The sequence below is a fragment of the Leptidea sinapis genome, chromosome 25, assembly GCF_905404315.1.
Source record: "Leptidea sinapis chromosome 25, ilLepSina1.1, whole genome shotgun sequence".
In the NCBI taxonomy this organism is placed as follows: domain Eukaryota; kingdom Metazoa; phylum Arthropoda; class Insecta; order Lepidoptera; family Pieridae; genus Leptidea; species Leptidea sinapis.
In genome coordinates, this window is record NC_066289.1 from 10,870,165 (window position 1) to 10,889,792 (window position 19,628).

Genomic DNA, 19,628 nt, shown 5'->3' on the forward strand with positions numbered 1-19,628 from the left:
ACTTTGATCTATTATTACACAATTTAAACACTCTGCCCATTACACGCTAAGTTACTTGCCGTTACATAAAGACGTCACTTCTTTGTGTCTTGTTCAACTCTCAGGTTGTGGCTTCAACTACGTTCGGACAGAACCCGAGAGGTTGCGGGTTCGAGTCCTGCATCGTTCATAAATTTTAGTTAGAAAATTAATTTAATTAATCCCAGAAGTGATACATTTAAAAAATAACAAACTGTCGTAGTGATATTAATAAATGACGTCGTATTTCAGGATGAGTTCTGGATGGAGCCATACAAAGGCAAGTCTGCGCAGGCGCAGACTGTGCTGCTGAGTGGCCCCGGGACTACCAAGCGGAGACATAGCGAGGCCACTACTGCCATTTATCTTAACGTAAGTACCAGAGTTTCGAAAGATCTACCGAAGGAAAACTACCGCATTTATCACGGGGATTGTTCCGAACAGCTGTTTGACCTGATTCTTGCCGCAGATTTCCACCCTCACTTTAGGTTTTTTTTTGTAAAGCACGGCACTATTTATCGCTATACTGAGACGGACCAGGGATTTACTTATCCCACCTGCCACCAAATGTTATACGTGAGCCTTGGAGAAGCATTTTTTTTTTAAATATTTATTTAACGAGCATTTATTAAATTTAAAAACGAATGTCGATGGGAGGATGAGAGTTGAATAAAGGAAATGTTTAGGATGCTGAGTATGATGGAAGAGGATTGCACTGTAAGCAATGTTACATACATAGGAAAGGTATAACAGCAGCACACGCGACAAATTACGATATCATTCCCACCATCTGGACGTGTGGCGTTCCTTAACAGTGCGGTTTTCAAGGAAATTTTTCCACGTAAAACCAAACTGTGGAATGAGCTTCCTTTTGCGGTGTTTCCAGGACGATACGACACACCTTCAAAGGTTCCTCTGGTGTTGCAGGAGAGTGTGGGTGATCACTTTACATCAGGTGACCGGTACGCTCGTTTATTTTTTATATAAGAGGGGCAAAGTAGCAAGAAGAGGCTCATGTGATGGAGAGTTGTGAGGCAACTGCCCATGGACATCTTTTTTTTTATATGAAAATAAGGGACGAGACGAGCAGGACGTTCAGCTGATGTTAATAGATGCGCCCTGCCCATTACAATGCAGTGCCGCTCAGAATTCTTGAAAAACCCCAAATAATCTGAGCGGCACTATAACTGCGCTTGTCACCTTCAAACATAATAAGTTAAGTCTCATTTAAAAGTAAAATCACTAGCTACGGCGCCCTACAGACCGAAACACAGTAATGCTTACACATTACTGCTTCAAGGCAGACATAGGCGCCATTGTGGTACCCATAATCTAGCCGGCATCCTGTGCAAAGGAGCCTCCCACTGGTCCACACATCTACAACAAGGTTTCAAGAGATTGCCGGCCTTTCATTTTACTAGAGATCCTTATAATTGGTTACCATACAGAACCATAGTCAAATTAGTTATCATAGTTTCAAAAACTAGTAAACTCTAAATTCGCATACAGCCGCCTGAGCTAGATAGTATTAAAATTTGTTATATTTTATATAAGTACTTTTTTAGTACGGGGCAATGTTAATAAACACAAACTGTAACTTTAACGTACAATTGTAACTTAATAGTATTTTATTTATTAATGACGGCACTGAAAACTCATTCTATTATTATATATTAACTGTATATATATAAGTATTGCCGATGTGATACTAAATATTTAAAACAAAAATTGCGGCTATGAGAATTAAAAAAAAAAAACTTTTACAAAAGTATACATAATAGCTTTAAGGGTAAATGTATACACTTCTATAATAAAGTCCCTGCCACTGTTCAGGCATTATCTATAAATAAATTTAAATGTTTTATTAAAAATATATAAAAAAATGGCTCTGTCGTAAATCCTATTACTCCACTGCTGAATATCTAAAGCCTGGGACTAGATTGTGATTATTTTATAGCGATAGAAATGACTGTACAATATTGTATAGTTTTATTGAAAAGGGCGCAAAAAAAGAATGCTGGGAGAGTTTCTTGCGCCGCTTCTTCTCTCTCAGAGCGCCATTTGTTTCCGAAGCGGTAGTAGTATCTAGTAGTTATTAGAAATGACATCAAAAAGTATTCTAAAGGAATCAATTTTGAGAAAATAAATGCCTTTTGCCTTTTTATAAAAAGAACATATGGTGCTAGATGGTACAAAACCCTACAGCTATTTTCTCCTGAACACATTTTTTGGCAACTACTACTAATATCTACTTAATACGCTTTTAACATTACTACACTATTTACCTAACTTTATAAAATCTTCTATCAAAAGAGGTAAAAGAATTCATTTCATATTTAGTTACCACAAACTTTTTTAAAACAAATGATGATTAGTAAAAACAAAATTAACCTATGTAAAGTCTGTGAGATTTCCGTTTCCGATAAGCCTGCATAAACAAACAGACAAGTAAAAAAAATTATTGTCTGTGTTTACTTAAGTTTGTACGTGTGATTTTTCTTCATAGATATTTAATGTACAGAAATGGTATTCTTACAATTGTATTATAATATGTTTAAATATGTACGGCCTTACAAATAAACTTGGTTTAAAGTTATACCGGAGAATAAACCAAGAATATGCAAAATGTTGATTATATCGTTGACAACATTATTAATACAATGATAATTCTGAAGTATTCCAAATGTCAAACAGCCTTGCAAATAAACGCGGGAAACGTATACATCCGAATTATTATTCGTAAGAGAAATGGTTTTTGAGTTGAATTTGTAAGCATTTTTCATATTCTTGGTTTATACCAAGTTATTTTTTATGAAAATAAGGGACAAGACGAGCTGGACGTTAAGCTGATGGTAATTGATACGTCCTGCCCATTACAATGCAGTGCCGGTCAGGATTCTTGAAAAACCCCAAAAATTCTGAGCAGCACTACAATTGCGCTCGTCACCTTGAGACATAAGATGTTAGGTCTCATTTGCCCAGTAATTTCACTAGCTACGGCGCCCTTCAGACTGAAACATGATAATGTTTACACATTACTGCTACACGGTAGAAATAGGCGCCGTTGTGGTACTCATAATCTAGCCGGCATCCTGTGCAAAGGAGCCTTCCACTGGTTTATTTGTTTTACTAGTTTATTTGTAAGGCCGGTAGAGTCTTATATTTTCTTCGTCAACATGTCGACAATACATATTGATGAAAATATCATACGATTTTCATGTGAGTCGTGCAACTTTACGCAACAGTGGTTTCATTCGCTGCAGAACGGATGTTTTACAGACAGACATTAACTATTTATCCAACCAAATAAACGTCCAAAAACATAAATTAGATTTCAGTTTCATTATATAATTCTAAAATGCGACCAAATCATATATTTGAAACTTTATTATTTGAATTTGGTATACGTTTTATTTTGTAAGTGATCTATTTATATGATTTAATTTAATACAAGGGTTTAAAACAGTAAATAAAAATTAATCATTTTGAGAGAAACAAAATAGTATTATGCTATTAAGCTGATGCATTTCGTATAAGGGTCATATATCAATATTAAATATAGTTTTTTTAAGCTGTTGTCGAGTAAAATGTATTGTTAGTAACAAGATTTACCTAAATGATTAAATCGATGTACTCGTTATTATTCGATAAATTTTATGGAAACAATATTAAAAACTATTCAGAGTAAGAATCCAACTATTGAAATGAAATGAAATTTTATTTGCAGGAAACATTGTACTTAAGGTGTTAACAATATAATGGATAATCCAATATGTTTCGTCAATTGACATGCAAAATATGTTACAAAATTGTCTAAACACTAATCGTACTGTTATATTGAAACATGTCGGATTTCTCAATGATATCAATAATATTTATAAAATGAAATTTTAAGATATTATAATATGAGACGTAAATAACTTAATAATTCATTTAGTACCTATGTATAATATTAACAAATTCAATGTCATAAAAGTATATTAATTTACATATATTATTATCAAATAGACTAATACATTTTGTATTGAAAAATTCATTTAAGCTATAGAAGCACTTATTTGTTAACCACTGATGCAGTCTTCTTTCAATAATACAATTAAAATATTCGGGTATTTGAGAATATATTATTTTATTATCTTCTAATATATAAAATTCCCATGTCGCGGTGTTTGTAGTTAAACTCCTTCGAAACGGCTTGACCGATTTTCATGAAATTTTGAGTGCATATTGGGTAGGTCTGAGAATCGAACAACATCTATTTTTCATCCCCCTAAATGTTAAGGGGGATGAAACACACTGAATGGTCCACACGATTTTTTTTTTAATTTTTTTTATATTTTTTTTTAATTTGTTTGATTCTTGTAGTCTTTTAATCTTTTAGTCTTGTTGTAAGGGTTTTCTATCTTTATCTCGCAAAAGGAAATTTTTATTAAGCTACTATGGCAAAATTAAGATGTGACGTCATATTTTACTATGACTATCTCTGTCTAATCCAAAATATTAAAATTCTTCTTACTTTTTTGTTAATTCATTGATTTCATTAGTTTTTTCAACGTTTAATTTGTTATTAAATCTAGTTTTAAATATGGATAAACAAAAGCAACATCTTACCTGAATATATTGAGTATTCAATTAGATACACCATCGCCATGCCATACTAAACTACAATTATTAATCTAACTTAACTGTCCACGCTTAATAAGCAACTAATGTTTATGAGAAAAATATTTAAATTATAGTTTGTACTCTTAATTGGGCCGAGAAGTAGCAATTGTTGTTTAATTATTATACAAGATAGGTAATTGGAGAAAAAATCTTGAACATAAGGAGGCTTTATAGGGTTCCGTAGCCATATAGCAAAAAACGGAACCCTTATACATTCGTAATTTCTGTCCGTCTGTCCGTCCGTATGTCACAGCCACATTTTTCCGAGAATATAAGAACTATACTGTTGAAACTTGGTAAGAAGATGTATTCTGTGAACTGCATTAAGATTCTCACCCAAAAATAAAAAAAAACCAACAAATTCTTGGGGTCCTATACTTACAACTGGAACTCAAATTTTTTTTTCATCAAACCCATACGTGTACCCCACATCTATGGATAGGTTGATTTATCAAAGTTTCAACGAACTACAAGAACTTTTATATTCTGTTACTTGCTGCTACGGAACCCTTCGTGGGCGAGTCCGACTCGCACGTGGCCGCTTTTTTGTACAGGCCGCCTGACTAGGTGCGATATTCGGATTCGTAGCTAGTGAAATTACTTGTCTTGTGAGATATACGTAAGATACATATATATGTATATATTGCTATATAGCAAAACAAGAATGGACTTTCGATACAAATGGTGAATTTTGTAGTTTACTTTTCTTTAAAACGATTCATATTTGTTGTTTTTTCTAAATAATGCTGTTCGTGTGTCTTGAATTATAATTCTTGATACAATGAGGTAAATTTTATTCCAAAATAATTATTTACAAGTCTGATTCCGAGATTTTATTCATCATGAAAAAAAATGTAACTTTAAAAAACAGGTTTTTTTTTTATTTCTTACGTTCTACTTCTTAGAACCAACTTTTTATTTGAAGTCTTTTAGTCTCATAAGTAGTAATCTCACTAGCTACGGCGCCCATCAAACCACCGATATATAGCAATATCTATATACACCGATCAGCCTAGATCCTCTGCAAAGACGCCAAGTAATGGTTGTTTAAGAACCGTAGATAGTCCGTGATCTCTAACCAACACCCTTGGAGTTATAAAAGTTTTATTAGAAATGGCTCTTCTATAAATCTTACAATCTAAGCCTTAATGATGAGATGGCCTAAGTTATCCTCCAGATTGCTATGACGATCGGTCCTGCGCTGCCCTCATCAAACGTATTCCGGCGATCTTGACCAGATCGTCGGTACATCTCGTGGGGGGCCTACCAATACTATGTCTTCTCGTACGCCATGTGTCCATCGAGCTATGTGCCTTGCCCACTGCCACTCAGTTTAACAACAATTTTGTTTCATTTCTCTTTATTAATTATAAACAATATGTTAAGTTTTTAAAGTGATAACCCTCACTTCTAGGAATAATACACAAATAAAATTTGAAAAACAAAATTTTATGAACGATGCGGGACTCGAACCCACGACCTCCGGCGTTCCGTGCCGGTGCTCTAACCAACTGTGCCAACCGTTCGAGTACCGCCTCGTTATAAAATTCTGTTTGCTTTGTTTAACTCTCAGGTTGTGGCTTCATCTACAGGATCACCTGCTCAACCCCAATATTTTCTTACGGATGAACTTACAGCAATAAATAATAGCAAATTGACAAAAAAATTGTATACCTAGAAGACACTTACTATATCATACAAATGCTCAAATATAATGAAAGATTAATATAAGATTATATAATCTACAGCACCGTTACATATCTTAATCTTAATATATATAAATCTCGTGTCACAATGTTTGTCCTCAATGGACTCCTAAACTAATGAACGGATTTCAATGGGGATTACTTCATGGAGTGCAGTTTAGTCCAACTTAAGAGATAGGATAGTTTTTATTTCGATTTGGTGGGACCCATAATTATTTTTATTTCCAATATTTGTTTTGTTTGGACATATTTTCTGTGAGAGTATTTTTGACGCGCGGTTTGACAGTTCTGCTGTGAAACAATTTCATTATAACAACAAGGAGCATATTATTATGTTACAATGAAAAATTATTGACAAATTCATCAAAAACGGTATTTTATTTATTATGTACAGAACAACGTCTGTCTGGTCAGCTAGTATAATATATAAAATACGTGACACGTTGTTTGTCCGCGATGGACTCCTAAACTAATGAACGGATTTAAATGGGGATTACTTCATGGAGTGCAGTTTAGTCCAACTTGAGAGATAGGATAGTTTTATTTCGATTTGGGACGCATAATTATTTTTATTTTCAATATTTATTTTGTATGGACATATTTTGTATGAGAAAATTTATTGACGCACGGTTTGACAGTTCTGTCGTGAAACAATTTCATTATAACAACAGGGAGAATATTTTATGAAATAATTCTAGATGTTATGAAATATTATTGACAATTCATGAAAAAACAGTATTTTATTTATTATGTACAGAACAACGTCTGTCGAGTCAGCTAGTAAATATATACCAATATTATTAACAAAAGAAATTGGAATATGTAGCCTAGTATTTTATTAGGTTAGTTAGGTTACTCGAGAACAAGTCGAAATCGCTATGAGATATAGAAAGCAACAATTCTTCTCTCATAGAGTAGGTGCCACCGACTTTTTCTCAAATGGCGTAAGTTATTTAGTTGCTATAAAAATGAATAAATTGTGAAATACTTCGACTTTTATTATTATAATGATAATGATGAGTTACCTGAGATATATAAGATTTAAAACGAAACGTACCGTCCGAGATTTTTAGTAATCTTATTACCGGATCTACTAAACCGAATCTACTTTTATTTTGAACTAATGTATTTATACCACAGCGTACATAAATTGTATTGAATGAAAAATTAATACATGTCTTCGACAAATGTAATGAAGATCTTTAAATCATTAGGCAATAAACAATTTTGTAATATTTAATGTGTGTGCCTTAAATGTCCTTAAATTATGAATATGTGAGGTTGCAGCTAGGGTTACCATTTAGAAATTAGACTTTTCTAATTGGTAACCCTAGCTAGATTTCGTTTCTCGTGAAGACTTATTTGATGTAAGTTAATATGTAGTTTTATTACTATATTCCATCTAAATAAAAATTAAATCCTGGTAATCCTAGTCGCAGCTACATAACTATTTTTTATGTCAACTGTGAATCCCACCAAATACATAATTAAACTTAAGCGCCGTCAATTGAGTTTAAATCGTAATTTCGAGTGCTGTATTAATCAGATGAATATTTTTAATTAAAAAATGATTCTCTTATAATATATAAAATGTTTAATATTTGAATTTTGTTGGTAAGTAAGTAATGATATTAAAAAAGGGTATAGTACAGATACTTTGCATAACTATGGCAAAAATGTACTTTGTATGTGACATGAATTTAACTTGTTTATGCAAATAAATAAGATACATAATAGCTTTAAGGGTAAATGTATACACTTCTATAATAAAGTCCCAGCCACTGTTCAGGCATTATCTATAAATAAATTTAAATGTTTTATAAAAAAAAATGGCTCTGTCGTAAATCCTATTACTCCACTGCTGAATATCTAAATGATCGGACAGCCTGGGACTAGATTGTGATCATGTTATAGCGATGGAAATGACTGTACAATATTGTATATTTTTATTGCAAGAATGCTGGGAGAGTTTCTTGTGCCGCTTCTTCTCTCTCAAAGCGCCACTTGTTTCCGAAGCGGTAGTAGTATCTAGTTGTTATTAGATTTGATTATTAAATGACATCAAAAAGAATTCTAAAGGAATCAATTTTGAGAAAATGAATGCCTTTTTTGCCTTTTTATGCCTCTTAAAAACGTTGAATTTGAGAAAATTCGAAAAACGGCGCAACGTGCATTTCTAGGTGATTTATGGATTGGCATTATAAACGGTAGTTCATTGATCGTACCCCTGTCCAATAATATTAATTATACATTCCAAACACACTGAATATACTAACATATCATCACACATTGTTGAAAAATATTAAAATATGCCTCAGCTGATGCATTCACGTACTCTACCACCGGACTTTATAATTACTAGCTTTCCGTTCTCATCTTTTTCATACATGCCTGTCGCTCTTTTAATCTGTTACAATTAAACTGGCAAACCGATATTGATAAAATTTTATATGTACTCAGCCATACCATAACAGGTGAGCCAAGATCTGGTACCTCTGCCAAAGGATAAGTTTGGCCATACAAAGAGGTAACGTTGCCAGCTTAATGGGCACCTTGACAGCCTTCTTAATTATATTTACTATTTGTAATTTATTATTTTTTTATGTAAATAGTGTTATTTTGCAAGTAATTTGAAAGAATAGCACTATTTTTAGAACACAGAATACAGAAAGCGTTATGTTAAATTAGTGAATTTAGCATTTATCAATAAATATAGTGCCATACCTACATATATTTATCCAGAAATTTAGAGGAGTTTCATTGATATAATCGAATTGCCTGTAAACTAAGGCACGGGAAAGAAAAATAAAGTTTAGTATTTACTGCTACTACTTAATTAAATAAAACTGATCAAAGTTAGAAAGGGTTTGTAAACTAATTAAAAGAGTTGTCGTACCGGTTCCGAAGTACGGCAAGTTATCAATCCTGATTATATTAAATTAAGTATCTTGCTTAGACATTCATACCTGTTATCAAAACTCACTATTTTTTTTTGCGAAGGTATTTAATGGCTACCGTATTTCTGTTGACCATTTTTTAAGGTTGTGAGTATTGAAAAAAGACGACTTTTCGTAAGGTATTAAGATATTTTAATTTAGGCTAAAATTACGTATATTTTTTATTATATTTAATAACTCTTACGGTGGGCTATCACTACGATATTGAACTTCATTAGTAAAACCCATTTTTGACTTGAGTTTATGTAGTTTTAAGAGTTTAAAAAAAATAACTGATAAAAATATTAACGAACTAAAAAATAAAACTGTTAACAACATACCGACTTTATATAAGTAGTTATGATAAATATTTGAGTATATCACGTTAATATACTATTTACATCGTATTATAATATAATAAGTTTTAGTTTGTACATTAAAGGGTTATTAATTTTATTGTAAATAGAACTTAAATAAATCTTCATATATTCCTTGATTCTTTTTATTATGCGAATGGAGTTTTACTTTAAAACTTCTGTCGTACTCGTTAAAGTTATGAAATAACCTCAAAGAAACTCTAAAGTGAGCATAGAAGATAATATTAAGAATTTTAAAATGATTATATTCATATAAAATTACTTATTGAACTTCAAAAAAGCATGCTTCAGAGCTGAGAAGAACTGGCGCAAGAAACTCAGCGGTCTTATTTTCATAAAATTGAGCAGGTATAGTTTTGGCTGTCTACTCACCGATAGCAGGAGAGGCGAGCACGAGCGGCAGTAGCAAGAGCGGCAGAAGAGGCAGCCGCATACTCCCGCTGGCGTTACATTCCGGCGCGTGCGGCACTCCTGACACTGGCACGGCCGAACTGTCGCACACTAGCGCCCGAGCCAGCTCGCAGCTACTCGCGCGTTTCACATCCGCCCCGCTCAGGCGTTCACCATCGGTGTTGCCCTATCGGGGAGTCGACGCGGACTGAGCCGTGACTCGCGAGCGCGACTCGCGGCCGCCGTGCGATTAGGCTGGGTCTTCACTATACGAGTATTCTCAGACGGACTGCCCTCATATGAGTTTCATAGTATAGGAGTACACTCGGACTTTGGTATACACGGATGCGTTAGACTTTTACACAATCAAGTCAAAGCCAAAGTGAAATTAATCCAAAAGAAACTATAATTAGTTAGGCGTAAACTAAGCGCTGTTGAATCGTCACTACAAATATTTCTTTTAAATTACTGTATTTGCCATATGTTAGGAAAAAGTAGAGCGCGTGAGAAGAACATACAAGAAACACAACGGCCACTCTTTTCGATTAATAGAGTATTTTACAGTGGTTGTAATGAACATAACAAATTAGTTATTAGTTTCAATGTCAAATATTTCATAAAAAAGTAATAAATTATCATATATGAGATGCATAAACCTTTAGAGATTGAATTCAATGATTGCGTAAGGATGCTTCGTGAAGTGAAACAGAATTACTAATAGCATCCAACAAATACAATTATTATTTAACAAGCCACAAGCAACACGCATTCACGACTTGACGAATGGACCAGCCATCATTCCCTTCTCACATATTCGAGGAAAGAAGACGACCCGGCAAAAGACGCCGCTGCAATGAAAATTTTTAAATTTTAGTCAAAAAAAAAATGAAGACAACTGCTTTGTTAATGATGCGTTGTAATTCGGCGTTCGCGCGTCTTCAATTAGTATAATTTAACAACCATTAAAATACACAAAAGAATCTCATAATCCATGCTAATGTTATATTACAACAACAAAATAAGCAATGAAGATTTTTGCGTGGTTGTAGGATTTCCAAAGTAATTTACAAAAAAATTGGTCGAAGTCGCGGGTAACAGATAGTTATACTTTAGATTGTCATCGTCATGCTTGGACGCTGGTTTCGTACTGTGTTATTAATAAACGCGATGTACGCGAACGAAACCTATTCCAAATTTACAACTTTTTCGGTCTTACAAACCAACTTGATATAAAGATATAACTGAAAATAACACAAGAATAGTCAAAATGTTGACTATATCGTTAAATACTGTCAATACAATGTTATTCTGAAGTTTTCGGAATGTCATGCGCAGCCTTGCAAAAAAACGCGGGAAACGTTATACGTCCGAATAAACCAATCATAAGCAAAATGTCTGATGGTAAACATTTTGTATTTTCTTGGCTCATTATTAGATACAACTTTATAACAAGTTTATTTGTAAGGCTGTTTGTCTTTATCTTACCTTTATGAATTACTTACATGACAGGGAGGAGTAATTTTAAACTTGGAGGAACATTTACCCTGCGTATTAATAAGACAATATAAAAATAAAATACTTTATTTACACACGTGACTTAGAAACCTTGTTTTCATATTTCATTTTTCTATTATACATTACAATATTTATAGATTTTAGTTTTCTAATTGTTAAAATTACTGTCTTATAAACGTAGTAAAAATTATGAATGCTGTGCTAGCTTATAAGTTAAACAACTCTTATCCATATTGTTATTATATTTTAAGTTTACATGCTTAAACTTAAAATATAAAGAGTGTAATTTATAATTAAATAAATAAATACACAGTTAATGTGTAAACCAAAGTCTGAATGTACTCCTATACTATGTAACTCATATGAGTGCATTCATTCCGAGAATATAGTGAGAACGTAGCTTTATCAAGCCGCTAGCCGCTAGCCGTCATTCGCACCCGGCAAGGTGATTGTGTCTCAACGTGCAAGTGTTAAAGTCAGTTAGTCAAAGTCGACGACCGCACTTTCTTCCGCACCCAAACAATCCCACAGCGGAAGCAAAAGTTTTACACTTACACTCCGAAGAGTGAACACAATTCATCACACACCTGCTTCCAAATAGTTAAATAACTCTTTTAACAATTGAAAGTATTGTTACGTAACACGAGTAGTAAGGAGTAGCGGGTCAATGAACTTAGCGTTACTTAAGCGTTGAAGTCTTTTCAAGGGCGCTTATTAACGTACAAAAAAGTTAAATATCATATGAAAAGCAATACGCTATAATGTACAATTGTATAGATACAATATTATATACAATTATGTGTTAAATATATAGTACAATGATGTACTATGTATGTAATATAGTACGATAGTACAACAACATATTAGAGAATTCCTTTAATCCATATTATTTGTACTTTAATTACTTATCTTATCTTTTAATCTTTATTTTTAAGCACTAATATTATTAAGCATAGATAACGCAATATTGTTAAAAATCAGCGGAACACTCATTGTCTACTCATGTATTTGTATTTCTGATTGTGTTACTACACCAATAATCTATACATAATTCATTGGTATGTCCATATAGACAATGCATAATATAAAAATAACATTTTGTGAATGAATGCATGTACCAAAACCGCCATAAAATTTATTTTCCCTCTGTTTGTTCTTCGATTCTGACGGAACCATATACCATTTGAATATAACACATATTTTAAAAATAAACATATATCTTAATGTATATATATATATATATATATTTATAAACTTCTTTTCTCCGATTTTTTTAATGAGAATAAGGGACGGTCAGCTAATGGTTATTGATACGCGGGGCGGATTCTTTACAATAACGTCAAGCAATAACGACAGATGTCTACTGTGCCGAACTCCGAACAATTATAGCAAAAATAGCAGTGAAACAGTCCCGAATCATGAATCGATATTCACCATTATTTCTCCATGATAACACGAGACGTCATACAGCACGAGAAAAGATTTTCAATGTGATTAAAAGTTTTCTTCTCAGGAGGCAGTACAATATGTTTCCAGACAGTTTGTCGAATCTAGATCACTACAGTTCTATCGCAAAGGCATAAATGACCTTCCTATTAGATGGCAGTAATGTATAGATAATAATTGTATTTATTTTGATTAAATATATACCTAAGTCAAATTAAAAAAAAACGATTTTTTTCAGTACAAATCGGCAATTTCATTCGTTAAACTCCTAACATTTCAAATACAAACTAAGTACAGTAACGAACGTACAGCTGCGACTGTAGTAACGTTCCGACCAAACAAAATGAAATATATTTATTGACAATCGTAAAAAACAACACTGTTAACCTGATCTAATAAATATTTCATCAATAACTTACAAATCTTAATAACTAACTTAAAAATAAAATATATATAATAAATTAAATAACTTCAAAAATATAATGCTGACTAGACACGATTTTGGTTCTGTAATGTCTATAATATTGTTACTAGTAATAAGATTTCTGTATTTTTTTACCAAATAAACTTTTTAAACATTAATTTTTATTATTATTATTAAAAATCCCACTTATAAAATGCATATAACACTTAAAACAAGTAAACTAAAAAGGATTTAATACATTTTCTCTACATTTAGAAGTCGGTGCCAAGTCAAACGATATTCAATACTCCTCTCCTCTCATTGCAATTTGGCTTTACCGCCATGGAGTTTTTTAATGGTAAACGCGCAAACTTGAGTTTTGTGCTATATATTATTTATATCACAAATATAACATTCTAATTACAATATGGTATACCTGCTCGTTTCCTATAGGAGCGTAGATTTGTATAGTAATAAAACAATAATTGATTAATTTTATTTAATTAAGGGACGAGACGAGCAGGACTTTCAGCTTATGGTAATTGATACGCTCTGCCCATTACAATGCAGTGCCGCTCAGGTCTTTTGAAAATCCCAAAAATTCTGAGCTGCACTACAACTGCGCTCGTCACCTCGAGACATAAGATGTTAAGTCTCATTTGCGCAGTAATTTCACTAGCTACGGCGCCCTTCAGACCGAAACACAGTAATGTTTTCACATTACTGCTTCACAGCAGAAATAGGCGCCGTTGTGGTACCCATAATGAAATGAAATGAAATGAAATTTATTTGCAGGAAACATTGTACTTAAGGTGTTAACAATATAATGGATAATCCAATATGTTTCGTCAATTGACATGCAAAATATGTTACAAAATTGTCTAAACACCAATCGTACTGTTATATTGAAACATGTCGGATTTCTCAATGATATCAATAATATTTATAAAATGAAATTTTAATACTTATATAATATTATAATATGAGACGTAAATAACTTAATAATTCATTTAGTACCTATGTATAATATTAACAAATTCAATGTCATAAAAGTATATTAATTTACATATATTATTATCAAATAGACTAATTCATTTTGTATTGAAAAATTCATTTAAACTATAGAAGCACTTATTTGTTAACCACTGATGCAGTCTTCTTTTAAAAACTTTGAACGGTAAATCTTTCAATTCATTGGGCAATTTATTATATATTTTCACAGACATGCTGAAACAATTTCTACTAAAAGATGCAGTTCTACAGAAGGGCATTATGAGTTTATTTGGATACCTTGTATTTAAAACCTTCTGGCTTTTTTTTGTATAGAAATCACACATATGTTTTTGAACAAATAGGCTTATTTCATAAATGTATAGGCATGGCAGCGATAGAATTTTCAATTTTTTAAATAGCGGTCGACAAGAATCTAGGGGGCCGGCTCCACAAACCGCCCTGATACACTTCTTCTGTCCAATAAATAAATGCCCCTATGCTCACCGAGTTGGCCCATATGACCAATCCATATCTTAAAGCTGAAACCACGAATGCATGATATGCCATTAGCGCTGTTTTTTCACCTATTGTTTTTGATACGCGTTTGAGGACAAATACATGTTGGTTAATTTTTTTGCTAATTTTGTCAACATGTGACTTGAAGGACAAGTTGCTCTCTAAAGAAATACCAAGAAAATTGACAAGTTGTGCTTCTTTAATATTCTCATTATGATAATTAACATCAATATCTTTTCCTTTCCCATTCTTATTATAATACTGCATATACATTGTTTTTTTTATATTTACAGTCAGGTTATTTTCAGTAAGCCCTTCAATTGTGTCCTTTATTGTTTTTAATCTAGCCGGCATCCTGTGCAAAGGAGTAAATTGACAATATTTTGATCTTGTATACTAATTAAATGCTAATTACAGCTCTTATGACGCACATCCTAGATCTAAAGAGTTTAGTTAGATTATTTATAATTGTTGACAAAGCAAATCTGTGAATATTGGGGTACCCTAACTCGCTCCCTTAGTTGACTCCACCCAAATTTCCCTGATCAAGCCAAGCGTGACAGCTCAGTGTCATTCGAAACAAAATAAAGTTTTCACTTCGTTAACAGATGCTGCTTATATCCAGCATCGGTATAGTTGCCGTTGTAACGATTATATTTTCTAATACATTAATAATAAAGCCTTTTTTAATGATTTTCCATTTGATTTTCTACCTTTTAGTGTTAGTATATTAGTACGGTTAGTCGACGAACATGATTATTTTATTATTAACATTTATGTTAGTAAGTTATAATGCATGCAATATGTAAGTTTTCTTCATAATTTTCAAATAGATCCCAGTTAGTTAAAGGCCTCCTCCATTCCTTTCGATTCCTTTCTATTTTTCCGCTTTTCGAGCCAGTTAGTTCCGCCAATCTCTATAATCTCATCGATAAACCTTTTATGCGGTCTGCCCACATTTATCTTTCCTGCAGGTCCCTTCCATGTTGTGGTCTGAATAGTCCATCTAGCGTCTGTTAGTCGGGAAATGTGTCCGACCCATTGCCACTTTAGTTTTAATGCTTAACCCAAGGCATCAGTTAGTTTTGTTTTCTTCCTTATCTTCTGGCTGTGTATTTCTAATACATAACTAAAATCAATTACCGAAAGATAGCCTTTCGCGATTTCTACGATGCAATCACTATATTGTAGGTTAAAATAAACTTATTTTTATAATTAAACACAATAAGTTATCGAACGAACGAACAAAATTGTTATTTTTATGGAAAAGGAGGACAAATGAGCGTACGGTTCACCGCCGCCAACTCTCCTGCAACACCAGAGGAACCACAGGAGCATTGCCGGCCGGTGCATTTTAAGTAGGTGCAAACGAACTTTTATTAAACTATGCAAAAGCCGTGGATCATTTGATTGACAAGTCCTAAAAAGTCAGCCACGCTTGGCATTAGCTCTTCGTATTTTGAAAATGAAACCACCAAGGTGCGCTACCTTGAGCTATCAAAATAGGTCACGAGTTATCGGGCTGTCAGGTTGTCTATGTGCTAGTATATTTTAAGTCTATGGTAATATATGAGCGACATAATCATTTTGCAAACTAAGTTTTTATTGATACACAAAGGAGAGTTGTTGAATCCCCATACCAAAATGTTATGAAAATCTATTGTAAATTGAAATTATATTGTGACTTCTGCCTCGACCAGGCGGAATATTTTACAATGCTCTTTATCCAATAATATAAAGAATAGTATTTTCTTTGATTAACGCGAGTGTTACAAATAAAAAAAACACATTTAAAGGATTAAAGCTGGAGGGCAAAGCCAAATTGGCTTCGAAGAAGCTGAGCGTCATCAATAGATCACGGCAATACTTCAAGCCGGCCCACATTCTAGCGCTCTACAAAGCGCAGGTCCGGCCACACATGGAGTATTGCTGTCATCTCTGGTCTGGCGTACCCCAGTATCTCCTCGATCCATTTGACCGCGAGCAACGTAGAGCAGCTCGAATTTTCGGGGACTCAGTGCTCTGTGAACGGCTGGATCTCTTGGCGTTGCGTAGAGACGTCGCATCATTGTGTGTCTTCTACCGCATTTATCACGGGGAGTGTTCCGAAGAGCTGTTTAACCTGATTCCTGCCACCGAATTCCACCTTCGCACGACACGCTACAAGTTAGGATTTCATCCCCACCATCTGGATGTGTGGCGGTCCTCCACAGTGCGGTTTTCAAGGAGCTTTCTCCCTCGTACTACAAAGCTATGGAATGAGCTTCCTTGTGCGGTGTTTCCGGGACAATAGGACATGGGTACCTTCAAAAAAAGCGCGTACACCTTCCTTAAAGGCCGGCAACGCTCTTGTGATTTCTCAGGTGTTGCAAGAGAAAGTGGGCGGCGGTCATCACTTATCACCAGGTGACCCGTACGCTCGTTTGTCCTCCTATTCCATAAAAAAAAAAAAAAATTAAAACGCGTGTAATTGTAACTGTGTTAAAAACACACTTAGATTTTTGCGTAAAAGTTACATTTATATTATTATTTTAGTTAACCCGACGTTTCAAGACCTTTCTAGAACTTGCTTACAGGGAAAGAGGGGGAAAATCTAATGTGAAAACACGGTTACAATAACACGCGTCTTAATACTTAAAAATTGTTTTTTTTTTTATATAAGAAATTCTTTCGTTATTTGGCTACCAAAGGTATAATTATTAAGGCATATTAAAATAAATAAACACGTCAGAATATCTTATATATAAAATTCTCGTGTCACAATGTTAGTTACCTTACTCCTCCGAAACGGCTTTACTGATTTTTACCAAATTTTATATGCATATTCAGTAGGTCTGAGAATCGGCTACTATCTATTTTTCATCCCTCTAAATGTTAAAGGTCCAACCCTAATTTTTTTTTAGTATTTTGGACGTAATTTTTTGTTTTTATTTAAGAAATACATACAACCCTCAATTTTCAACCCTCTACGATGAACCCCTATTTTTGTATCGCGATTTTTATATTATTCCGTTCCATCCACAAATCCGCTATAGGGTTGCAAGATGGCAATGGATCAATACTTACAATAATTGTAGTACGATAAATTTGGCAGGTCTGAGAATCGGTTGCATCTACCATTTACAGCCCAAATTTTTTTTATTACTTTATATAGCGATGCAACGTTTGCCGGGCCAGCTAGGAACTTTATGAGAGCTGGTAAATATTATGACTGTTCGTTGTCAGTATATTTATGAAAATGTAACATACGTTCAAAGAAATCGTCACTTTTTTGCTCTTAATAGTGATTTTCTTTATTATAACACTAGAAATAAGGGATTGCTTGTGACTCATTCTAGCAGGCTTCATAAGATACTCGTACATAATAGCTTTAAGGGTAAATGTATACACTTCTATAATAAAGTCCCAGCCACTGTTCAGGCATTATCTATAAATAAATTTAAATGTTTTATAAAAAAATGGCTCAGTCGTAAATCCTATAACCCCACTGCTGAATATCTAAATGATCGGACAGCCTGGGACTAGATTGTGATTATTTTATAGCGATAGAAATGACTGTACAATATTGTATATTTTTATTGAAAAGAGCGCAAAAAAAGAATGCTGGGAGAGTTTCTAGCGCCCTTCTTCTCTCTCAGAGCGCCATTTGTTTCCAAAGCGGTAGTAGTATCTAGTAGTTATTAGAAATGACATCAAAAAGAATTCTAAAGGAATCAAATTTTGAGAAAATAAATGCCTTTTATGCCTTTTTACTTTATACAATTTACAGTTTCATTTTCGAATTCTAGATATATTTTGGTTACCTTGACTGGTTGGAACAACTAACGTTTCAAAAACCAGAAAATATGAATCGAATAAAAGTAAATAATCAGAATGGTCGCGTCCGCGTCGATCACCGTATCATTTGTTATTGTCAAATTAAATGTACACAAAAACCCACTCGTGATCGCCGCGTCCTCTTTCACGCAAATGTCATTTTTTATCTATAGCAAATACACTTACAGTACTTAACCAAAACGAGACGGTATATGTTTATGACGCATAAAATATTTTCTCTATAAGAATAAAACAATAATAGACATAGACTAACGTTATTGATGCTCTGTCTCACTGTAGAAAACTTAAGTGGCGATGGGCTGGTCACGTAGCTAGACTTGCAGACAATAGATGGAGTCACAAGATATCACGTTGGAAAGGGCCACAAGGCACTAGAAGTAGAGGTCGACCATCAACCCGGTGGTTTGATGATATCATTCAAGTGGCCGGTGAACAGTGGATGGAGACTGCAACGAATAGGGATAGTTAGAAATATCTAGAGGAGGCCTTCACCTTTGAGAACGAGGGGTTCTTGCTATAAAAAATTATTTTTAAATTAAAAGTAATAGATATAAGTTTTATTTTGTATATAATATGTTAATATTTAAGGAATATGTACAAATTATTTAATTTAGTAAGAAATATAAGGCTTTTTTATTATTATTTTATTAATAAGAATAATAATACTAAATAAAATTATGAATATTAATATGAATTTATTAATGAAATCATTTATTGATTGATTATAAAATATATTTTCTGCTAATTTTCAATTCTTGAATGTGTACATTAGGATTGTGTATGTGCATTATTAGTATCATAATTAATCCTTTAAAAGACGGTACAA

At 33.3% G+C, this 19,628-nt stretch overlaps 1 protein-coding gene across 1 annotated transcript in view; it reads right to left on the reverse strand.

The window, feature by feature from the left end:
- LOC126972186 (follistatin-A) overlaps positions 1–10,316 on the reverse strand; it is a 73,096-nt gene extending 62,780 nt beyond the window's left edge. The window contains exon 1 of the mRNA XM_050818813.1: positions 10,075–10,316. Within this exon, the coding sequence (XP_050674770.1) occupies positions 10,075–10,135 (61 nt within the window). The 5' untranslated portion in view covers positions 10,136–10,316. The remainder of the gene's footprint in view (positions 1–10,074) is intronic.
- Positions 10,317–19,628: the final 9,312 nt, after the last annotated feature.